At 46.5% G+C, this 25,529-nt stretch overlaps 1 protein-coding gene across 8 annotated transcripts in view; it reads right to left on the reverse strand.

The window, feature by feature from the left end:
• NOD1 (nucleotide binding oligomerization domain containing 1) overlaps positions 1 to 25,288 on the reverse strand; it is a 67,878-nt gene extending 42,590 nt beyond the window's left edge. For 2 of the 8 annotated variants that reach the window (XR_012512191.1, XM_074379651.1), the window contains exons 1-6: positions 25,174 to 25,286; positions 6,379 to 6,522; positions 5,617 to 5,718; positions 3,893 to 4,488; positions 1,712 to 2,031; positions 122 to 296 (exon numbers count right to left, since the gene is read on the reverse strand). Coding sequence is in view for 6 of the 8 variants with exons in the window: in XM_074379651.1 (XP_074235752.1) it covers positions 122 to 296; positions 1,712 to 1,912 (376 nt within the window). In the remaining 2 variants the exon portion in view is untranslated. Of the gene's footprint in view, positions 1 to 121; positions 297 to 1,711; positions 2,032 to 3,892; positions 4,489 to 5,616; positions 5,719 to 6,378; positions 6,523 to 25,173 lie in introns of all 8 variants that reach the window. The other 6 variants (XR_012512192.1, XM_074379653.1, XM_074379652.1 and 3 more) reach the window with 6 other exon arrangements.
• Between the last annotated feature and the right edge of the window lie 241 nt (positions 25,289 to 25,529).

Here is a 25,529-nt window from a genome sequence, read left to right on the forward strand (position 1 = left end):
AAAATGAAAATAGCACCTGGGCCTGCTTCCTGAGGTGGCACTCAGGGCTGGTCCAGCCGTTTCCATACCCCGGGGCCCTGCTTGCACTGGTGCCTGTGGTCTCGCTGGGGCTGCCTCCTACCTGGGTCAGTGTTGACCACGACTTTGCTCCGAATGAGCAGGGAAGGGGAGAAGCCAATCTCCAGCAGCCAAGGCCTGAGGTCCACGTAAGCATCTGCGAGTTGCTGGAGCAGGTAGACGAAGAACTCGGACACCTCCTCGCCCTTGCTCTGTACCAGGTCCAGAATTTTGCGGACCTGGAGGCAACACAAGCATGAGGGCACAGGCTGGCATGAGGGGCGTCCTCCTACTCTAAGGACCCTCAGGCAGACTCAGGGCAGGGCTCTGAGTTCTTACCATAGCCGGTAGCTACCCCATCCCCCCAGGTGCTGTGACAGTCAATGTATTGGAGCCCCAAAAGCTGCGAAATGACCTCCCGAGCAAGACATAAAACCACCCAGCTCTAAGAAACCAGAAGGCTTCCATGACCCTAAAAATAAAAAGGACAAACGCACAACTAGAGCCCCATCTAGCCATGGGATTCTCTTTCTGCCTCCTTTTCCCCCTTTTTTTCTTGTAGACAGAGTCTTGCTCTGCCCAGGCTGGAGTATAATGACACGGGCTCGGCTCACTGCAAACTTCACCTCCCAGGTTCAAGGGATTCTCCTGCCTCGGCCTCCCAAGTAGCTGGGATTACAGGCACGCGCCACCATGCCTGGATTTTTGTTTTTTTAGTAGAGACAGGGTTTCGCCATGTTGGCCAGGCTGGTCTCAAACTCCTGACTGCAGGTGATCGTCCTGCCTCAGCCTCCCAAAGTACTGGGATTACAAGTGTGAGCCACGCTACCCAGCCTTCTCCTTTTCCCTTTTGACCTGACGCAATGCCGTGCAGGAATGACAGTGAAGTGTGGAGGGCAAGAGCCACCCATTGGGCATAATGAGGTGGGCACCCAGGCCACACAGCAGGAGGACATCAGGCCATATGTTAAAAATGGCTTTTTTTCTTGTTAAAAATGCAGGAAAACGAATCAAGAGAGAACAAAGCACACGAGTGTGCTACTGCTTCCCCCAGAAATCGTCCTGGTCTCTTCTGAGTCCCAGCGGGGTCATGTCACAAATGGGTCATGTCATTCCTCTAACCATAAAAGAATTTGTGGTCTCCATTTTATTTTTCAGAAAATGACGCAAAGCTGAAGTGAAACTAAAGGCTGGTAAGGCTTCCCACGGTGGAGCGGGGAAGAGTCTTCACTGTGGACCCACCGTGGGATGCCATCATTCCTGAACCTGAGGCAGTTCCCCTCTGAGTGTCACCCAGCCACGAGCAGCCCTCCAGCCTTCAGAGGCACTGAGTGAGCATCACTGCTGGGGGTGCTTTTATACTTATGTTCTTTTTCCCTCCTAATAGAAAGGGGATCTAAAAATGAAGTGTCTGGGAACCAAAACACACAGCAATGAGAGCCGAGATGTCAGGGTTTGCTCCAAACACAAACATGGAAGTGAAATACCTGATTGCGCAACCTGCTAACCCAGGCGTCTGTGTGCTGTTAGTACCCCAAGTGCAGCCCTGCCCGCTGGACCAATCTCCCACACTCTGCACTCAGATCAACAGGGCGAGACCTCTTCCAGCTCCCGGGCCCACACACTGCCCATCCCGGCCCTGTCCCCGGGGCACCTTGTCGGGCGGGGTGGGGCAGGCACACACAATCTCCGCGTCTTCAGCCGAGAAGTAGTCATTCTTTAGCAGGTTGTCCACCAGACACTGAGTGTTGCGGATGTGAGTGACCAGAAGTTCCCGGTTGCTTTTCACTAATTGAATGTGGGGGTGTGCCTCTGACGGGATTATTTCCATCTCACTAGGGGCCTCCTCTTCCATAGTTAAAGTAGCAAGCAGTTACTTTTCCCAAATTCATCTTTGGCTGCATGTGTCCTTTCAGCAGAAGGGAAATCAGGATTCAGGTCGGCCTCCAGGGCCCCCGCTACTCTGCGCAGCCCCTGAAGAGACCAATGAGAGACCAATGACATCATCAGTAAAGCAAAAGCTACAGAAAGAGCTCACCCCACCTCCCACTGGTCCTGGGGTTTCTCTACCTACAGGAGGAGGAGCCATGCTTAAGATGTTTCTGGCCAGGCGAGTTGGCTGATGACTGTAATCCTAGTGCTTTGGGAGGCTGAGATGGGGAGACAGCTTGAGGTAAAGCCAGTAGTTTGAGACCAGCCTGTGCAACACAGTGAGACCTCTATCTCTACAAAATATTTTTTAAAAATCAGCCAGGCATGGTGGCACACACCTGTAGTCCTAGCTACTGGGGAGGCTGAGGCAGGAGGATCACATGAGTACAAGAGTTCAAGGCTGCAGTGAGCTATGATCACACCACTGCTCTCCAGCCTGGGTGACAGAATGTCACCTGTCTCTAAAAAAAAACTTTTATCTTAGACGCATTAAAGAAAAAAATCTTAATTTAATTGTTTGCACTTGAGGGTTACATCACTAAGGCAGGTGACCAGAGATGGCCAACCTTTTTTTTAAAATCAAAACTTCTTTATTATTATAAAACACAAGTGTGCTTTGATCCTAGACTGGGATAGAGATGGAAACGTATATTATTTTACATAATTAGTTTAACAGGGCTTGAGGTTTCTGCATTCCCCAAGCAGGGAGCAGGCCCAGAAGTGAGAAAGGAGGACCTGTGGGTTTGGTGAGAGACAGGGTCTGAGCACAAAATAGGCTGACGAGAGAGATGACAGCATGAAGTCTCCTGTGGCACCCAGAGCCAAGGGACCTAGGGACAGCGATGTCTCAGTCACTGTTGTCCATTTTAGGCTGTGCTATAACCTCCTCTCCTGTGTCCTCGACCTTCAGCAAAGTCTGTTATACACAAGCACCCTGGAGAAGGAGGGAGAAGCAATGGCCCCATGTGGCATGAAGCGGGACAGAGGGAGGGCAGAGGTGCAGGATGAAGAGGGAGAGCTGGCACGGAGCTCCCGGGATTAGATTCCCAAGAGAGGCATCTCTCTGAAAACCCTTGAAAATTTGGTGCAAGCTATTTGATTTGGGCATTAAAAAATGCTTCAGCTCATCTGAGTTATCCAAAAATTGCACTGACTACCTTTCTTGTAACACTAACAGCAAAAAATCATAATAATTTTTTAAGTCGGCCGGGCGCGGTGGCTCAAGCCTGTAATCCCAGCACTTTGGGAGGCCGAGGCGGGTGGATCACCAGGTCAAGAGATCAAGACCGTCCTGGTCAATATGGTGAAACCCCGTCTCTACTAAAAATACAAAAAAAAGTAGCTGGGCATGGTGGCACATGCCTGTAATCCGAGCTACTCAGGAGGCTGAGGCAGGAGAATTGCCTGAACCCAGGAGACGGAGGTTGCGGTGAGCCGAGATCGCGCCATTGCACTCCAGCCTGGGTAACAAGAGCGAAACTCCGTCTCAAAAAAAATAAAAATAAAAATAATTTTTAAAAAAAATCCCACAGAAGATCCTTCAGACTCTTCTTGTACAGGCATCCCTGCACGTGTAAAATGATCTTGGAAGTCGAAAGGCTTAGAACTGGCCACTTTGTCCTTTGTCTGGGCAGGAAAACCTATGCATTTCAGAAACAGTTAAAATTTTATAAACATATATATATATATATATATATATTTAAAATTATATATATATATTGTTTTACTTTAGGGAACATGGGGTACATGTGCAGATCATGCAGGATTGTTGCATAGGTGCATACATGGCAATGTGGTTTGCTGCCTCCATCCCCTCGTCACCTATATCTGTCATTTCTCCCCATGTTATCCCTCCCCAACCTCCCTACCCCCACTGTCCCTCCTCTAGTCCCCCCCAACGGACCTCAGTGTGTGATGCTCCCCTCCCTGTGTCCATGTCTTCTCATTGTTCAACACCTGCCTATGAGTGAGAACATGCGGTATTTGATTTTCTGCTCTTGCGTCAGTTTGCTGAGAATGATGGTTTCCAGGTTCATCCATGTCCCTACAAAGGACACGAATTCATCGTTTTTTATGGCTGTATAATATTCCAGAGTGTGTATGTGCCACATTTTCCCTGTCCAGTCTATCATCGATGGGCATTTGGGTTGGTTCCAGGTCTCTGCTATTGTAAACAGTGCTGCAATGAACATTCACGTGCATGTGTCCTTATAGTAGAACGATTTATAATCCTTTGGATATATACCCAGTAATGGGATTGCTGGGTCAAATGGAATTTCTATTTCTAGGTCCTTGAGGAATTGTCACACTGTCTTCCACAATGGTTGAACTAGTTTACACTCCCACCAACAGTGTAAAAGCATTCCTATTTCTCCACATCCTCTCCAGCATCCGTTGTCAGGACATAGGCATAGGCAAAGACTTCATGACTAAAACACCGAAAGCATTGGCAACAAAAGCCAAAATAGACAAATGGGATCTAATTAAACTCCACAGCTTCTGCACAGCAAAAGAAACAATCATTAGAGTGAACCAGCAACCAACAGAATGAGAAAAAATGTTTGCAATCTACCCATCTGACAAAGGGCTAGTACCCAGAATCTACAAAGAACAAAAGCAGATTTACAAGAAAAAAAACAAACAAACCCATTCAAAAGTGGGCAAAGGACATGAACAGACATTTTTCAAAAGAAGACATATATGAGGCCAACAAACATATGAAAAAATGATCATCATCACTGGTCATTAGAGAAATGCAAATCAAAACCACATTGAGATCAATCTCACGCCAGTTAGAATGGCAATCACTAAAAAAATTTTTTTAAGAGTTCAAAAAAAGTTCATAGATCTTTTATAACACTATCAGCATCATTACTATGTTTCACAAGCCACATCTGTTAACATTCAGGTCCAGTGGTTCTCAATTTTTTTTCCACCAAGTGGCACATGAGTCTCCCGCTCTCTGACATACTTCCATGTTTTGTTTTGTTTTGTTTTTTACCTATCAAACTGCAAAACATTGCAAACCTTATAGGGATTCTCAGCTAGACCCCACACAATAACTTTCTCATTAGAACCAAATGGTTGAGCAGGGAAGCATACAATTTAAAATTATCAGCAACAGAAGGGCAAGCAATACCAAAAAAAACTTAAAGGGATGAAAATGACTGGTTACTGTTCCAGTAAAGGTTATTAGATGCTAATCCAGCCTTTTCTTTTTCCTTTTTTTTTTTTTCTGAGACAGAGTTCCACTCTGTGGCCCAGGTTGGAGTGCAGTGACACAATCTTGGCTCACTGCAACATCTGCCTCCTGGGCTCAAGCAATTCTCCTGCCTCAGCCACCCAAGTAGCTAGACAGGCATGTGCCACTAGGCCCAGATAATTTTTGTATTTTTAGTAGAGACGGTTTCACCATGTTGGCCAGCCTGGTCTCAAACTCGTGACCTCAAGTGATCTGCCCGCCTCGGCCTCCCAAAATGCTTGGATTATAGGCATGAGCCACTGCACTCAGCTATTTTCTATAGCAGTCAATTCTATGACCCACTTTAGGATCCCTAGCTTTAGAAAGTGGTTCATTTAGAGCATACCAGTTGACAGTATTAAATTTAAATTAGCTGTTAATAATACCTTTTTAAGTTTCTGGCATCATTCTTTGAAGTTAGTCCGAATATTTTAAAACAACATTCTTTAAATCTTCAATTTCTAATTTCTTTCTGGAATCTGCAAAATCTAAGAAAAGAAAGACTTAAAAAACTTATTGCGCCACAAGGCGAATGAATGAATAAAATTGGCAAGAAAATCATTTTAAAATCGAGTACTGTACTCCCAGATGTCAGACTACTCTCTGTACCTTCTTCTTTTAGGACCATGTTTTCTAAATGTTAAACATCCTCGCCACAGTCACTTTTTTGTTGTTCTTGCCATAACTGAATCTTACCTGTACTTTATTTGCTTAACTTTTGGCTTTCAATTGAGTTTTGAAAACTCTAATATATTAATTTTAAAGGAATGTTACATCACCATTAAAGACAGAAAAAAATATCCTTTGCAACAACATAGAAAGTCACACAAAACTTAACACACCAGAAATACAACAATGTTATTCTATTCCAGCTAGTCCTGCTGCCTGGAACAGCTCCAGGGTTGGGCCTGTTTTCTCTTGGGAGCCTTTGAGAGATGTTAAAGACACAGTAGCACAGAACTGAGACTTTTCTTTAAGATAATCACAAGGCTGAGAGAAAACTGGAAAGAAGTGCTTCTCACTTTGTGATTTAGCATTTTTCAATGCCTTGCTCCATTCTTTAGGAGCCAGGAAGGGTACTGCACACCTTCCTTCATCCCTCCTCTCCCAATCTTGCCTGCCTACCACGAGGGGCCCATTTTACTCACTGCTTCTGTCTCTTCCAAGCCTGCGATTCCCATAAAAACAGTGACTTCTCTTCCCAGACGTTTCCTGTAATCACCGCCACAGACATCTCCACCTCTTGCCATCAACAGCAGAAACGGAAGGAAAGTCTTCTGATTTACAACCACCTAAATAAAGCAATATAATACACGTCAGCCATCTGGCAAGGAGGCTGCTTTGTAATTTCTAGAGCCCTTGTTTGAGATTAAATCAGGTGTGCAGAGTTAGCTCAATGCAGCAAGAACTTAACAAGGTATGGATATCAGAAGAGAAAGCAGAGAAACTAAACTCTGCCCTGGTAAACAGAATCTGAGGGCAGACCAAAACCATACCATAGGAGACTGGAGATAAATTCAAAGTTCATGGGTACTCATTACCACAAACGCCAGAGAGCCAGAGATCTGCTGGCCCTGGGAGGCGATCCTTTCCTTTCTTCATGGGGTAAAGGGTGGGTCCAGTTGATGAAGAGGGTCTGGTCCTCCCTTCCAGGCAAAGAGAAGGCCAAGGGTGGGCTGGGGCCAGGGCTAGGTATCTGGGAGCTGGTCTGCTGTTCTGGATAAAGGGTGGGGCTTTCCCGGGCCAGTGGTCCAGACCAATGGGGACCGAAGTTGGAGATCCTGGTAAAGCAGCTCCAGGGAATACCCAAAGAAAGAAACCAAGTTAATGGATACAGCGGGAAAACAGGACCCACCACAGAACAAAAAGATGGATCACCAAGTGGAGAAATGAAGCAGAGGAGATGGGAGGCGGGTGAGTCCCCACCCAAAGCCATCTCCTGAGGCAAAGGCAGGTGGGGGTAGATCCTGTTGGCAGTGACAGAGCCCTGAAGGGAGCTGGGGCCCCCACAGGCATCTCCTTCCAACTCCTCTTCTTTCTGGCTGTCTGCCCTCAGAGAGGGCTAGTTCCCAGTGTAAGGAAATCCCAGGGGTAATTCACCACTCCAGGCTCCTCACAGAAACCTGAGCCCAAGTCCCATCCTGCAGTGTGATCTTCCAAACTAAATAAAAGGTCTGCAGAGCCTCCAGAAGATGCACAGAAGATGCTCTGGAGAAAAGGAAGCAGGGATTGGGGAAGGGCAGGTCTTCAAATGGAAAAAGAACACCACAGAGTAGCTCCATTGAATTGAAATATGACACAAGCCTCCCAGTAATTTAAAACTTTCTAGTAGCCACATTAATAAAAAGTGAACAGGTGAAATTAATTTCAATGATATGTTTCAATTCTAATTCACTCAAAATATTTCAGTAGGTCATCCATACCAAATTTATTTACTTATTTATTATTATTTGAGATGAAGTCTCATTCTGTCACCCGGGCTGGAGTGCAGTGGCACGATCTCTGCTCACTGCAACCTCCATCTCCCAGATTCAAGTGTTTCTCCCGCCTCAGCCTCCTGAGTAGCTGGGATTACAGATACACCCCACCATCCCTGGCTAATTTTTGTATTTTTAGGAGAGACAGGATTTCATCATGTTGCCCAGGCTGGTTGTTGAGCTCCTGGACTCAAGTGATCCTCTCACCTCGGCCTCCCAAAGTGCTGGGATTACAGGTGTGAGCCACCATGCTCAGCCTATCAAAACAAACTTTATTAATGAGATAGTTTACATTCCTTTGGTTCATACTAAGGCTTGAAAACCCGGCATGTGTTTTACATTAACCACACCCCTCAATTTGGATCAACCATATTTCCAGTGCTCAAGAGCCACATGCTGCCAGGGGCTTCTGAGGTGGACAGCACCACTCCAGAGCAATCACTAGAAGCTAGGGCGGTGAGAAACCAGAGTTCCTGCCTGCCTGCCCTTCCATTTGAAATGCTGATGCCAGCAATGATCTTAATTGGCTTTTCAGATCAGGTTCATCGGCAACTCAGTGAGAGAGAGGTTAAAGAAGTGAGGTGACTGAAAATTCTGCAAACTCAGGAAGAAAGTACATACTGGACCTACCGGTTTATACTCAGTGTAAAATGCCCTGCACTGCTGCATACAATTTTGCAGCTTTGCATCCTTGCAAAGATCAGAGAGTAAGATAGAAAAATGCTGTTGATGTACGGTGAGTCAGGAGTCTCCTATATCACTGGTGGGAATGTAAATCTGCAGAAGCCTCTGGAAAGCCCTTTCACACCATAGGTGTCAACAGCCTGTGAAAACTTTCTATTTAGTAACTTCCCCTTCTAGAAACCTGCCTTTTGAAAAGAATCAGGAGTTCTGACAGTTTTTTTGCTTTTTGTTTTGTTTTTTTTTTTTTAAAGAAGGAACTTCCAGTCCTGGCTATAATAGAGTAACTGGTGGCTCACGCAGAGGGCCAACTGCAGGTGAACGGATTGACAAAGCGTGGCATATTCATACAGTAGAACACAATTCAACAATACATGCAAATGAAATAAGAACACATCATGAATGAATGTCACAGACAGTATGCTGAGTGAGAGAAGCCAGGCTTAAAATAGTACATAGGGCTGGGTGCCGTGGCTTATGCCTGTAATCCCAGCAGTCATTAGGTGGGGGTAGAGCCTGTTGGCAGTGACAGAGCCCTGAAGGGAGCTGGGACTTGCAGAGGCATCTCCTCCCAACTCCTCTTCTTTCTGGTTTTCTGCCCTCAGAGAGGGTTAGTTCCCAGGGCAATGGAATCCCAGGGGCAATTCACCACTCCAGGCCGAGGCAGGTGGATCACTTAAGGCCAGGAGTTCAAGACAGCCTGGTCAACATGGTGAAACCCATCTCTACTAAAAATAACAAAAATGAGCAGGGCATGGTGGTGCATGCCTGTAATCCCAGCTACTAGGGAAGCTGAGGCAGGAGAATCACTTGAATCCAGGAGGTAGAGGTTGCAGTGAGCTGAGACTGTGCCATTGCACTCCAGTTTGGGTGACAGAGCGGGACACCATCTCAAAAAAAAAAAAAAAAAAAAAAAAAAAAAAAAAAAGATTGCATACAGATGATTCTGAAAATCTGATCTAGAAATCAGAACAATGGTTCCCTGAGGCAGAGGGTAGATGGGAGTGAGGGAGAAATTAGCTGCAAAGGGGAGTAAGGGGAATTTCTGGGAAGACAGAAATGTTCTGTGTCTGGATTGCGGTGCCTGCTCTCGCCCTCTTACATGGTCATGTGTGTGCGTGTGCATGTATATATGTATGTGTGCATGAATATAAAGATACATACGACTTCTCAAAAGTCAGCAACCTATATACTTGAAATCTGTCAATGCTATCGTATTAAATTAATTTCCATTAAATTGATTTAATTAGAGGCAAAATAAAGCTTTTCCAGATAAAAACTGAGACTTTGTTGCTACAGAATCAGCACTAAAATAAATACTAAATAGAGTTTTTCAGGTATAAGAAAAATGATCCCAAGACAAAAATAAAATGATAAACAACAGGAAGTGTTAATATGCTGGAAACAGAAATGGGTCCTGATAGAACAATACTATATGAACATTTTCTGAGGTCACCAGGACCCAATAGGAAATGACTGACCCAGAAAGGGTCTTGCCTCCTGGACAGCAGCGAGGACTCTGTTCCTGAATCATGAGGTGGCCCCAGAGAAACCACAGATACACACTCAGTGTTACTTTCACCCCAGGCTTCTTTCTTTCCTTGCCTGTCCCACGGGGCCCTGAGAGGGAATGTGAATTTCTTAGAACTGAGATGCTAAGGTTAAAAAGAAAATTTACAAAGCTGTTCTCCATATATTCCATTCTAAGTTTTAATAATTTTCTGTAAGTATAAGATGGTACCTGCTCACTAAAGAAAACTTGGGAAATAAAAAAAAAAAAAAAGAATTTGAGAACAATAAACTAAGTTCCCTATCACGCACATGCAGTAACCACTATTCTCATTCTGGAGCACTTCCTCTCAGCTTTTCTCCGCGTGCATTTGCGCTTATACTGACTTTCTGCCTGGTTGGCATCGCACCATGTTTTTGTTGTACCCTTACCATGATCTTGTGTTTCTTTGTAACCAAGGCCCTCTCTTGAGCTGCAGAAGGTGGCTTCCAGCTGACTTGGCTTCTAGAAAGCAGAATGCTTTGCTTTCTTTCCCTGGTTCTTCTTTTATAAAGAAGGGTAAGAACTCACCGGCCACTCTGCTATTTTAAAGCTCTGCATCTGAGAAATCCCAAGTGCCAAAGAGAGGCTCAAAGGTAATGGCAAATGGTCTCCCTTTCCTTGACCCGGCCCTGCCTGCCTGAACTGCCGCAGCAAACCTGGGCACCTTGCCCAGCAGCCTCTGCCAGCTGCAAGTCACATGGCAGTGCTCTACCTTCAGCGTGACCCAAGGGATAGCTGCGAGGGGGTGAGCAGGGCCAGAGGGTGGTGGGACAACTCCATGAGGTTGTAGCCTTCTTCATTCCTTCTACAGAGACCCACTGAGCACCTCCTCATGGGCAGCCCTGCACGGGGCGAGGGCCGCAGCAGGGCCTAGTCTGAGAATAGCTAACACCAAGTGTTGTACTCAGGCACCAGCATTGATGTAAGGCTTTGTACACAGGGTGAGAGGCAGGACAACATAAGGGTTAAATCCGTGGCGTCTGGGATCTCTAGAGACAGCAGCGTTCAAATTGTGACTCATGAACAAGTTAGAAGGAGGTTCCGGCTTAATGGATCAAACATGTTTGCTGGTGACTTTAGGCTGCGGAAAACAGGGGCATCTCAGGTTATGTCTGTTCATGGGACTTTATTATAAGATCACCCATTATAAGACTCATCACTTGTTAGCAAGTTAGCCATCCTTTCTGTGCCTTGATTGCCCCAAGGTAAGAGTTCCTACCTCAAAATGCTGCTGTAAGGATGAAGTGAGTTATATGCACAAATGCCTAGGCTGGGGCTGGCAGTCAGTCATGAGCAAATCATTTGATATTTTCTATTTTCTCACTCAATCCTTGCAACAACCCTAGGTGGCAGGGGGCACTGTTACCACCAATTTACACACAAGAAAACTGAGGCACCCAGAGGTCAAGTGGCTCCCTGCCCTCACAGAGTTTACAACTGGGCAGACAGACACAGAACAAGGAATCACAAGTATGGCGAGTATGTGGGAGAAATGAACACAGAGAGACAGGAGAGGCTGTGGCTCTCAAGGGCTTCCTTGAGCTCCAGCCACCATGACCACAGAAGTGTCTGCTCCACCGAACCCCTCCGTAATGGCGGGTGACAGGGAGCCCTAGTTAGAGCTCCTCTCTCAAGGAGTTTGAATTTGAGACATTTAGATAGGTGCTGAGTCCCCAAAATCCACAGCACATGTGGGTTTGACCGCAGCTGAGGCTACCAGGTGTGAATTTCCTTACTTTGTGTATCTTTGTGATAAATCCCTATGAACATACTGAGCCTCAGGGTGCCCCTGTTCTCTGCAGCCTAAAAAACGCTAGCAAACATGGTCCATTTAGCCGGAGCTTCGTGCTGGGCAGAATCACGCAGCAGAGGTTTCCCTGCTCCAGTGTGACTATGAGTTCCTTCTTCCCAGGAGAAGCAGACAAGGCTGGACTCATCCCAACTGATGGAACCAGATCTAGAGCAGAAACCTCAAGAACGCCATTTCCCATCATCCACACTGGCCTCATGATTCCACTCTTTTTTTAGACACCCAACTGTCGGGAATCATCATTCACCCTTTATTTTTCATGTTTATATTTCAAAATGCTTAACACTGCTTTCCACAAATTGGTGTTGCAACAGAAGCAGCTAAGATTCCTAACCCATCTGGGCCCTATTGTAAAACATTCTTTAACAATGTAGCAGATGCTAATTTAGAGTTACAACCCAGTGTTTTTCAAGAGTGAGCTCTGAGTAGCCAGGCCATTCTAGAAGTTTTTCTACTGTGGTACTTGCTACATATAGGTTAGAAACAAACATAAGCATAAGCAAAACCAAGGTCAGCATTGCGGGCATCCAGGTCACATGGAACCTGGCCTAGTGCCATGCCATCTGCCTCTGCTCCTGTCCCGACCCTCCCTCCTCAAGCTGTGACCACTTCTTGAAGTGCGTTCGCAAACAGCTCTGCTCTCTGCGACCGTGGTGGCCACAGGAAAAGGCCAGTAATTTTACGTACACAGAAAGGATTGGCTTCTAGGATATAACTTTATGGGTTACAGGGGAGTTTTCAAAGACTTTCCCACTCCTTCCTTGAAAACCAACACAATGGTAGAAGGATTCTGTTCATCAAACAGTTCAGGTTCTTCTCCAAGACACTCGGTAGGATTACATTTCCCTACCTGCCTGAAGCTACATGCTCTAACTCACGAAATGTGAGCAGAAGTGGAATGTGTTGCTTTGGGTGGGAAGCTTTTAGGCATCAGTGCGTAATTTATCAATGTGCAATTTCTTTTGCTTCTGGCACTACGATTGGCGCAAGATGGAGGCAGCTGCATCAGCTCAGGCCCACAAATAACCACAATGATTAGTTCTTGTCAACTTGCAAAGGACATAAAATATGAGCAAGAAATAAACGTTGATTGTTTGACTGCCGGGGATGGTGGTACATGCCTATAGTCCTAGCTACTCAGGAGGCTGACACAGAAGGATCGCTTGAGCCCAGGAGTTCAAAGTTTGAGGCTGCAGTGAGCTATGGTCATACCACTACACTCCAGCCTGGGTGACAAGTGAGACCCCTGTTTCTAAAAAACAAGCAGAACAAAACAAAAAACCTTCGTTGTTTGAGCCCACTATATTAAAGGACCCCTCTTAGCACAGAAAAGTCACCACAACCTTTTTCAGATACCATATTTATGCAATTAAGATTTAAGATAAAATATAACACCATTCCATGGCTACTTCAGACTTAGCTGTAACCTACACAGGGAAAGACTACTTTACTAGGAAGAAAAATAGACAGAAAGAGATATAGACAGGTAAGCCAAGCACCTTTTCTTCCTTTGTCCTCAGGTTATAGCATTCGCCTGCTCCCAACTTGTGTTGGGGCCCTGGTCCTGCCACCCTACTCCACCCCTGCCTTGGCCCCACAGAACCACAGTCATCATTTCTGTTAGAATCATTGGGTGGGTGCCCTTAAAAGCCAACCAGATCCGTGACGAAAAAGAACATGACGGAGCTGTATGTACTGACATAGAAAGATCCTTAAGACATCTTGTCACTTGAAAAATGCAAGCTGCAGAAAGAAAAATAGAGTATAAAAACATGTATACAGCTTGCCCATATCCCCTGTCCTGCAAATATACAAAACACTCCACATTTTCTGTAGGCATACGTCTGCGAACATAAATGCAAAGAAAACTACCTGTGAGAAGACACACTGTGTGAGAATAAAAATTAATTCTAGAAAGGGAGAGGATGCCAGGAGGAGGGTAGTACTTTGATTCCTAATTTTTATGAGAAGGCTATACACTTGCATGATGACATTATTTTAGAGCCTTTTCATCATTAGGGCGTCTCAGGATACCCTGAGTCAGGCCAGCACAACGTTCTCAGCGACTGCCTTCTTCTGAGGAACTTTCAACCCAAAGGGCCCACCTGCCCTGGAGAGAAAATGCTCAGTCTTCATTAAACTAAACGACGGTCCCTTCAGACCAAGCAAGCGCAGATGCGACGTTAAACACTTTCTGTGCACCTGGAAGTAAATAAAAAGCTCTTCCTGTTTTGGGAAAATATCACAGTAAATCTGATGGGATTTTGGATGGGAACAGTTATACTTTGTTTAAAATTTAGTAGAAGGCATTCAACTTAGGGTATGACCATTAAGCCTGGTTAGAAATAAGGAATATAAAGTGAAAAATCAGTCCCCACAAAAATAGTACAGAGCCCAAGTCAACAATACTGGCTTTCAAGTGGATTTTTAAAATCCCAGAGCCACAAGAAATACTACACTGAAGAAGCGCTCAGTGATTGCCAAATGTTTCATTTCCTTCATCTTGCATTTCCTCTCCTTTTCATATAACACATACCTCTGAACACTTGAAAACATTAGCAGCTCAGCTGCCTTCTGGAACATTCTGACACTGACTGATATTTTAATTTTGATTTCTCAGCAGCAAATGGATGATGTCAAAGGGGCCTCACATTTTCCCAGCCAGTATCAGCTGCAAACCCAAATGGTTATTATTACCAAGGAAACTAGTTCCGTTTCTTTTTCTGTTTCTGTTAAAAACATATCTATCACTAAAGTTTAACCAGCAAATGCCATCTCTGGTAAAGCCACAACCTGCCATACATAATATGGACTTCTATGGCAGAAGTTTATATGGCAGACTTATACGGCAGAATGTTTATTCTGCCCACCGCCATCCTGGACAATGGGAATGGATAACAAATATTCATTTATTGAATGAACGAAGTTAAAGCCATCGTTCCCTGCCCACCTCCTGCCTACCTCAGAGGTGACATAACCCAGATTACAAATGTCAATTAGAGTGGGCTCTGCGGACCTGACCCCCAGCATAACTTGCACACATATATCCGTGAATGTGGGGACCACATCTGAATTCTCCTTTGGGAAATGACTTCTCTTGAATATGATTCATTTTGGTGAATTTAATCCACAGGCTCCACAGTTTCACAAGTAAAGAAGATAAGTATACTCTATTGTTGGCATGCACTGTGTGGATGTTCAGGAATGCGGCGATGACATGAGGAACAGGTTTCATCATTCTGCAAGTTACCCAGCGGTAAGCTGGGCAGATGAAGCCACGCCAAAAGCATCTGGCAGGAGCCAGCACCAAGCACCTTTTACACAGCTTCAGCAGAGCTGCACGGAGAACACACAAACTTGGTCTGCTCAAACGGGGTCCTACTCTTCCTGCTGCACGATCCACGACAATCTGTGTTTTTGTTGTAAGTTTTTCTTGCTTGGTTTACAATTTCTTAAGGAACTTAACACGGAAAACAAGCCTGGTCATGTGTGCCTCTGCTATACCAGAACACTATGGACAGCCGACTCGAGAAAATTTAGCAGATGGATGAAGCTACAACTATTTTTGGAAGCTTTTTAACTCCATTAACGCTCATGGACTTTAAGTAGCTGAAAGCACTGAAATCCCTCAGAATTTGAAAGCACATGGAAGTCAGTCCTTCTTGGTACCTCCTTTCTCCCTCCTCACTTTGTTCCCCTCTCTACTCCCTCTTCTCTCCGTCTACCTCCCTCTCTCTCTCATACAAAGTACCTTATAGGGTGAGCCCGAGACACACAGACACGCCACCCTGCCTACAAAGGAAGGAATGCAGACACAGCCAACGTCAGCATTGGGGAGGGACGGCAGTGGAATGCACAAGTCCTTGCACAGCTGCCAGGGCCTTCTGGGAAGTCCAGTGCCTGCCCCCACATCTCACATAGCCAAACATCTTCTTCTGGTCAGGAAACCCTGTTCAGAGTGCACAGAGCCAGCTCCTACCCTGTCTGCTGAAATCCTGGGCTCTTGAAGTCAAACAGAATGTTGTCCAAGCCACCCATTTTAGAGATGAGAAAACTGAGGCCCTGGGCAGGGCCCTGGACTTGTCTGGATCAATCAAAACCCGCATCCAAGTCTCCTGGCTCCGAGACAGTTGCTTCTTTTGTCTACTTCCGGCCAGGGTAGCCCCCTTAGTAGCCAAACATTTTCTCCATCCCCCCAGCAGGGATGACACCTGTCAGAACGGGAAAAGGGTTAGGGTTCCTACCTCACTCTGTCCCTTCCCTAAGCCTGCTAGAATTCACTTGGGGTGGCTGGCAAAATATTACAGAAAATATTTAGGAAAAGTTCTAGATTAGTCTCAAACTTTCTGAAAGGCCAAAAGGTTTTATTGAGGCAGGTTGAAGGCATAGGAAAGAGATAGAGAAGATCAAAGGCCTGACCCCACACCCATTTGTCTCCACTCCGTTTACTCATGTTAATTTTGTGCTGGGTGGCCCTCTCTAGGGAGGATCAAAGGGGAATTACCTGTTAATAGTATTTCCTCTGGGCCCCAGAACCTAAAGCTTTTACCAGTCATAAAACCACCCTTTTAATCATGTTAATTATCTACAAGTGTGTTAACTTAGAACCTCTGTTATGAATAAAAGTGTGGATGGACAGAGGGTCTTGGTCGATGGGTTGCATTTCACCCTCTGAAAGCAGCCAACAGCCATCCCTAGCCCACTGGTATTGCTGTCATGTGTGAGAGTGCATTTATTCATCCATCACTGAGTCAGGGTCTGCATGTCAGACTCGCACAGGTGGTGAGCAACGTCTCATAAGCCCATTTCTTTCTGCTGGGAAGGCCCATGGTATTCTATCCCCACCTCCCTATGAGGATGTGGGACTCTCTGTCCTAAGTTGATTATTTTCCTTTCACATTGGTTGGTAGTGACAGTGAAGGGCACAGACTCTAAAGCCAGGCTATCTGGTTCCAATCACCAGCTATGTGACTTGGATAAAGAATGCTCCCTTCTGTGCTTCTGTTTTCTTCTCTTTAAGTACAGATAATAACTGTACCTACCTCACACAGGGATCTCTGTGAGCATGTAAAGAGTCAATACACATACGGTGTTTAGAACAGCACCAGTCACGTAGTAAGCACTGGCCATGACCCATGAGAGGGCAGCCTAGGCCGGCATTTCCATCTGCCATCTTCAAGGCCAGCACTGATGATAGGGGAGGGGGTCCCTCTGGTGAGTCACCGGATCTCTAGCACACAGAGGATGCCAGATAGAAACCACCGAATGAATGAATCTGCCTGGCGCACTGCGTATAGCAGGTGCTTCATCATGTCCACTGATATGTGGGTTTCCATAATTCACAGGCTCACCTAGGGGATGTCACTTACCAAGTTTATTGGTGAATAAATTCAATTTTCCATCACCAATATTTTCTATTGCTCTAAGGCATTTATCTTCACTGCTGTCTTTAAAAGGTTAACCAGAGCCCAGCTGTCAATGTCCAAAGCATTGCCTGTGTGACCACTTGGTACTTAATTACCTACTGCATGACATTTTCTTGGTTTTCTCCAGGCTTTGAAAAACAAAGTTCCAAAAACACTGCACTTGATATTTATCTCTGAGGGGGCCACTGAATAAAAATATCTTAATGAATAAAGTCAACAGAAAACAACAGAGCCTCAAAGCGGAAACCTGTTTCCTGGAACTCTGTGAGAGGGCTGAAGTGTTTATGCAGAGGAAAGTGTCACAGAAGTGGCCGATCTAAAAGCTGGAGGACATCTGGAGATGGCATTTAGAACTGACACAGAAAGTGTCTGGGGCTTATCAAATGAAAAGCACTCCACAAGAACAAAATAGATTAGTCACTACCGAAGTGGGAACTGAAAACAGGCCTGCAGCGAATAAACACTCTGCTGATGGCTGGCCAAAATGCTTACTTAGCTGAAGGCTTTTTTACTAACCCCACTGAACATGTATCCAGAGTCAGCAAGCACCTGGGGCACAAACCTGTCACAGTGCTAAGTGGGAGAGTACCCAGGGATTTATGTGCGGTGACCTTGAGTGGCAAGAAGAGGTTGAGATGATGACAGAGCCATAACCCCTTAACCACCTGTCCCAGGGACTGCACCCCTGGGCCTGGACTGCTCTCTCCCCTCACCAAGGGGAGAGAATAACAGAGTAACTGTTGATAGCTGAATAATGAACAATTATTCACGTTAAGGAGTAGGCACGCCCAACCAGCCAAGATACACCTGCCCTGTAACACATGTGGCTTTGCAACCTCATGACTACTTCACAGCAAGAAAGGAGAAGCAGGGTCAGCGCAGAAGCCCAAAGCAGCCAGCACGTGGTGCTGAGGATGTGGGCCCCGCACAGTGGAGGATTTTCCTGTGACCTGAAAGCTCCCAATAAAGAATTTCTTTTTTCCAAACCTTTGGCCTCCCAAGTACATGCAAATGATGAATTCAGGTTTTCAAAGGCGATCGGAGCAGGGACGGCACCCCCTTTGGGACTTCTGGGCAACAGCCAGGAAGAGCAGAACAGACTAGCATGAAAATCTGACAGCCCTTCCCTTAGCCAAGGGGCCCTGACATTTTGTGCTTGCAGATTCTGACCCACCGACCTGTACATGCCCAACGCCCCACCAATCTTTGGGGTCTTTTGTTTCTGTTTCCAAGGAGCCGGGAAGGACTGGACTCCACCCTAGTCCATCCACCGAGGCTCCTGATGAAGGACGCCGGGTGCCTAGAAGGCCCACACCCATTTACACTCATCTATCTCAGAAAACTACAGAGCAGGTGCTGTGGGCTGCGCAGACCTGGCTCCAAATCCTCCTCCTGCGTTCTTTTCATTGTTTTGAGCCTCAGTTCCCTCATCTGGAGATGGAAAACCAGAATCTCCAGAATTGTTTCACACACTAAGACAAGGTTTATAAAGCTCAATAAGAGACTATTGATTACCTGAATAAATAGAGGTGGCCAATCATCTTCTTCTTATATATTATGAATGACGGAAAAGTCAGGAGGGACAATTCCTCCATAGCTTCCTTCCGCACTTCAGAATAAAACCCCACATCCTTACCCAGCCCAGGAGGCCCTGCTTGGCCTGAGTGTGGCCTATTATTTAGCTCTGTATCCTCCTGGCTTGGGCCGTACCACGCCAGCCACTCAGCACACCCACATCCTTCCCATCCACCTCCCGGTCTTTGAACCCACTGTTTCCTGCATCCAGCATGCTTCACACCTTTTTTCATCCCAAGTCCTAGTTGCAAAGGCTCATTCCTTGAGAGGCGTCCCCAGACTCTCAATTCTAGACCACTCTGATCTTCTGTCTCATGACATGCTGCTGTTTTCACTTCAAGCACATTCCACAAGTTATAATGATGTGAGCTTACTGCCCTAACCTCCCACTTATGGACTGATATTTGTGTACCTCCAAAGATCATACGGTGAGGGAGAACCCCTGATGTGATGGTGTTTGCAGGCAGGGCTGTTGGGAGGTGAATAGGTTTAAATAGGGTCATGGGGATGGAGCTCCAATGATGGGATTCGTGCCCTTATGGGAAGAGACATGACAGACCTCTTTCACAAACCAGGAAGAAGGTCCTCACTAAACCTCCATGCTGGCAACCAGATCTCACACTTTCAGCCTGCACAACTGTGAGAGATGGACGTTTGTTGCTTAAGCTCCCCAGTCTATGATAGTTTTAGCAACCCAAGCTAAGACATTCTCCCCAACCCCCAGCCTACAAACTCCATATGGCCAGCGACTGGGTCTGTTTCATTCACTGCTATAATCCAAGTACTTAGAGGACTCCTGGCACCAGCAAGACTTTCTGATAATATTTGTTGTATTAACATGTCGCAGAGTTGAAGCCCAAAAGAGCCAGGAGGAACCAAGGGCTACAGATAGCTTTCTAACAGCCTTCCACACCAGGGTAGGGGGCCAACGGAGCAGTTCATACCCACAGGAAGCCAGAAAAACAATTGCCACCTCATTATCAGAAAGACTAAAGCAGCCACAGCTCATTCCACTGAGAATCTGCCTTTCTGAGCCCCCAAATTCCACTGACCCAGACCTCAGGGAAGATTGCCAGAACTCAAGAAGAGGTAAAAGCCACTGGGGAAAGGACAGGAGAGATGAGTAAGGAATGTCAAAAAAGGTGGTGGACTTAGAACAGACCACCGCCCCTTCGATGTGATACTGTTTTCAATACTGTTGCTGTTCCCCTCTGAGTCTCAACCCAGGCTCTCCTAGGCCTGGTTTCTGTCTCCCAGACACCCCCCACATGTCTGGCGTAGGCATGTTTTATTACTCACGGGCTAACAACCTCAGTGCCTCAAGATGACATTTATCTCAAAACAGACATTTGTCTCCCACCCAAAATATTAGTCAATACCAGGATCAGATATTTTTGTTTTACGGGTTTTTTTTAGTTGCTATCAGATTAACCAGCCTAAGCAATGGGTGAAGTTTAAAGTTACCTGGGGGTGGGAGGAGGGACCGGAGGAGTGAATTGCCACTTTCGCTTCCTAAGTAAGCTGCTCTTTGGAAGCAGGGGCTCTGTTTCCAGAAACATGGCCCTACACAGAGCATAAGCACCACTGTCCGTTAATGGCAGGAGGTGGGCTTCAGGAGGGAGGTAGAGTAAGCAGGTACAGGGTATCACTGAGCACCTGAGCCCGTGGTTAAGAACAGGGACTCTGCTTCAGGTCCTGGGATGGACTTTAGGCTAGTTATTTCACCTTGTTGAGCCTCAGTTGTCTCCTCTGTAAAACAGGGAAATGATAACCACTGCATAGGGTCGTTGGGAAGATAAAATGAGCTAAAAACAAACAACAAAAACGCTAAGCTCTTAGACTAGTGTGCGACACAGGTAGTCTACGGAAATACTATTCTCATGTAGTGTCTACCAGATCAGACCTGTCATCGTTTTACTTAAATCAAGCCTCAAAGCAATCTTTCCAGATAGGCAGAGTTAGCCCATTTTACAGATTCAAAAGCTGAGGCTCATGATGAAGGGCACAGTGACTCATGCCTGTAATCCCAGCATTTTGGGAGGCCGAGGCGGGTGGATCACGAGGTCAAGAGATCGAGACCATCCTGGTCAACATGGTGAAACCCCGTCTCTACCAAAAATACAAAAAATTAGCTGGGCATGGTGGCACGTGCCTGTAATCCCAGCTACTCAGGAGGCTGAGGCAGGAGAATTGCCTGAACCCGGGAGGTGGAGGTTGCGGTGAGCCGAGATCGCGCCATTGCACTCCAGCCCGGGTAACAAGAGTGAATCTCCGTCTCAAAAAAATATATGTATATATACGTGTATAATACATATATATATATATATATATATATATATATATATATATTTAAAATCCTTATGTGAAGTCACACAACTAGGAGATGGGCAGACCAGCCCCGGAACCTTCATCATCATCCTCTTTATCATCATCGTCGTGACTTACTAGAGGATGGTGATGTGCTAAGCACTTTACATAGATTAGCTCATCAAATACTGAAAACTACCTAGCAAGGAAAGCATTATTGTAAGTATTTTACACAGGAGGACACAGGAGTGGCCAAGGATCTTGGTTAAGGTCACAGAGTAAGTTAAGGCAGTGATCCCCAACCTTTTTGACATGAGGGACTGGTTTCATGGAAGACAATTTTTCCACGGACAATTTTTTCACAGGGGAGTGGGGGCAAGGAGTAGATGGTTTCAGGATGAAACTGTTCCACCTCAGATCATCAGGCACTAGACTGTCATAAGGAATGCAACCTCGCAGTTCACAATAGGGTTCCCCTTCCCCCCACCATGAGAATCTAATGCTACCACTGATCTGACAGGAGGCAGAGATCAGGTGGTAATGCTTGCTTGCCACAGGTGTGCGGCCCAGTTCTCAACAGGCCACTGACTGGTACCCATCCAAGGCCTAGGGATTGGGGACCCCTGAGTTAAGGAACTAAATAGGAACTTGGTCCTGGTTCTGATTCCGAAACCCACTATCCCTTCCATTTCAGTCCTGCCTGTCTGGTGTATGTTATAGGTCTCACATCTCCACTTGAAATCTTCAACATGAATGCTTTCACTTAAGTATAAAACACCAGCTTTGTTGAATGGAGTCCGGGAACGGCCCACTCACTGAAGGGGCCTGTGTTGTAAGCGGTTAGGACAGCCCCTGCCAAAAAAGCCTAGCTTTCCCTCAGTTCCTTCCAAGAAGGTTTGGTTTTGAGGTCATAGGCAGTAACCCGGGCATGTGTTACAAGAAGCATGGGAAGCTCTTACTCATTAGACCTTTAATTTTGGGGGAATTAGAAAAGAAATACTCTCCCAAGTAAATCATCTTCTCTCAGCTCTGCTATCATATTGCTAAGCCAGGCACGGTTGCATATGGCTCTGCAAATATCCACCAAGTGACTCCATCCTCCCAATTCTGATCCTCACCCGTATGGTGGCAACGACAGAACAGAAGGCCAAGGGACATCAACTTTCTGAAACAAATACAATCATGGTGAATGTTCACGGTTTATTAAAATCTGAATCTGCCAAAACCTGGCACTAATCTGGTGCTCACTTTGCAATTATCTGGGCCCTTCCATTGACCTGTTTGTTCTTTAAACTACAGTGCTCTATAATTTGGATGAAAAGGACACTTCAGTAAAACAAATTCTGACATGGCAGTCTACTAGAGAGTCACTTTTAATTTCAATGCAGTAGGATACAAAATTGCCTTGTTGGGTCTAAGGACGTGCATCCCTCATCAGGGAACTCTGCCCCAGTAGAGGACCAAGGTAAGATCCCTTCAGAGTGGCACCATTGCCGGTTGGCTCAATGGCTCCAGAGACAGACAGAATGGCAAGGGAAGGGGTGGCGGGCATGCCTGCCTTGGCCAACTCTGCACTGGAATCTCTCTGCCCACAGTTTTGTCTGTGGCAGTTCCAGATAAAACACATGTTTAAATAAGAGTTCAAGCCAGGACGTCTTAGCGATATATGACTGGACACACTTGCCAGTATGGGTAAAAAGCATCAACGAACTCACCTGCCAGTGACTACTCCCCTGTCACCACAGGAGTCAAGTTTAGAAACAACACTTGCCCTCAACGAGTATTTGACACACTAAAGAGTTTTTCTAGAAATAAGTTCAGATCTTTTGGATAGACCAAAGGAGGCCCGTTGTGTGGCATGCAACTGACTGTCCCCAGAAGATAAAAAAGGACTTCTGAAAACTGGCAAAATACCTACAGCTTCTGCAGGACAAAAATTCAGCCTAAGTATATATTTTAGCTTTTCTAATTTCTTCTTGCCTAAAAACAATCCCCCCAATAATAAGAATGATAGAAGAAAGTAGTAACATAAACCTTAAATCCTACGTTCATATCTTAGATTTTGAACAAATATTGAATCCTTTTATTTGGATAAGAGACGACTTTAATAGTCTTGTGTAAGCAAGTATCCGTGATCACACATACACTAGAAAGACACTTGATCTTTATCTACCTTACTCCACTCTTCCAATTTCTGATGTCTAATCTAAACAGCACTGCTATTCGGATCGAAGTAACCATCCGTGATGTACAGAGCATGTACCAGGGTAAAGCTCCGGTTGAGCTACAGGCGTCAGCAATTGTAGAATTTGGGGTCTCCCTTCCTCAGATCCCTAACTGTCCTTGGTCACTGAAGAAAGATTCACTGTCCCTAGGCCAAGAGTCGGGAGCAAAACAGAAACACCAAGGGTGTGGGCTGAGGATGTTGCCAGCAGGGAGCGACACGCGTGTGTGTGCACATACACTAATTCTGAGACCCTGACCACAGCCCAGCTTTCTTGGAAAGCCATTTAAAAACATATATGTGACAACAGAAGGGAAGAAGTTTCAAGATTAAGAACAGCTTTTGTGTGTGTGCGTAAAAATATTCATTCCTATCACATGCAGTAAAACTGTATTCCAACGCCATTAACACGCCCTGGGGGAGTGAGGGGATTTGGTGCCTAAGATCCCAGACTTAAAGCATGCCAAGGCCCTGAGCAGGGCAGCAGGGCAGCAGGGCAGGGGAAGGAATGGGGCGTTGAAGGGGACGTTTTACAGACAAACATTCTCCCTCATAATGTCTGTACTAAGTAAACAATTGGTGGGCACGAACTGCCACTCCAATATCTGGTAGCTGCCCCTGCCAGAGCACGTGCCACCGCTCCCGCCTAGCAGGTGTGTGATGCACATCATCTCGCTGGACTATGCTAGCCTTGGGAGACAGTTGCTCTTTATCTCCATTTTACAGGTGGGAAGACGGGCTTAGAGACATCAAGGAACTTGCCCAAAGTCACAGCATAGACCCAGATTTGATGGGTTCCAAAGCGTGAACTTCTCCATTCCACAAAAACAAAACCCACTCTTGCAATCTTTGAAAGACCACCCTTCTACCACTCTGCTGTGTGTTTTCAGCACAGCTTGCTCATTTGTCTGGCATATACGGTAGAAGTCTGTACTTTGTCGATGCCTGGCTTGCTTAGAATTCAGCTATCTGGCCCCTGGCATCTACGTCTGGGTGAGAACAGGGAATCTACTTCTTTCTAAGATGCATGGTGGAGTTACTCTTACTTTTCCCAGAAGGTGATAGTTTATTCTTCAACAGAGGGCTTTGAGGGAGAACAAATCCCACCCTTTGGCAAGCACAGCTTATGGCTTCACCCTTAAAGTAGAAAGGCCAGAAGTCATCAAGGCCGTGGGTTTACTAGCTTCCCCAGACTTAATTTCAAACACCAACAACCGCAGCCTTTCCCAGAATGCAGAGCCAATGGAACATCATCATCTGTCATTTCCTATGTTTTTCACAATGTGCCAAAACCACCGCGCACACTGGAGGCTTTTTTGAATGTGATATTCAGGCGACCTTGCCAAGCATTGTCTCATTTCCCGACTTTGTGGACCATGAAATCCAAGGGAAGTTCTCGCCCTGTCCCCTGGACCAAGCAGGACACTGGGAGCAGCTGTGCCGTCTGCAGGCAGGACTCCATGAAGGCCCGTCTGCCCTTCCAACCTTCGGTCACTGGTGATTGCAATCTTCACCCAACTCTGGCTGCAGATTGGAATCACTTGGGGAGCTTTTAAAAGCAAAGGAGGCCTGGGTCTGACTCCGTGAGATTGTGATGGAACTGATCTAGGGTGCAGCCTGGACATCTGGATTTTAAAAGCTCCGCAGGTGGTTTCAAGGTGCTGCGAACCCCTGCCTTAGACCACAGTGGATAAACGATTCTGCTGACGGTGACGTTCCTCCCTCTCGACTTTGGCTACACTCTTCAAACTCGCGGGTTTCTCCGCTTGGTTCCACCCAGAGCTCCTCCAGAGCCGCGCAGCTTTCCGCCCGCACGCAGACCCCGCCTCCCCTCGCCCAGGAGCCCCAGAAAGCGTCTGCCCCGCGCGAATCCCCAGTCTCTGGGACTTACTTGGCCGCCAGGTTGGAGACTTCGCAGCCGCTGGGAGCAAGACAGGAGCCCCGTGCGCGCGGCGGCCCGGGAAGGCTCTGCGCCCGCAGCTGCGCGAGGGAGGGGCGGGGCTGGGGCGGCCGCCTCGCGGTCCCGGAACGGGAACTGGCCGCCACGGCAGCCCCAGCCGCGCCCTCTGTCGGCGCGCCCTAGAGCCTGCAGGCTGCTGGGAGAGGCCGCGGGCGGGCGGCGGCGGTCAAGGCGGGGCCCGCGGTGCTGCCGCCGGCTCTGGGGCGATTGGGTGCCTAAGATCCCAGACTCCGGCTGGGTCGAGAGAAGCTGCGCGCAGAGGGGCGCCCGGTGCGGAGGGGGAGCGG

Source organism: Saimiri boliviensis, chromosome 10, assembly GCF_048565385.1.
Source record: "Saimiri boliviensis isolate mSaiBol1 chromosome 10, mSaiBol1.pri, whole genome shotgun sequence".
Taxonomy (NCBI): domain Eukaryota; kingdom Metazoa; phylum Chordata; class Mammalia; order Primates; family Cebidae; genus Saimiri; species Saimiri boliviensis.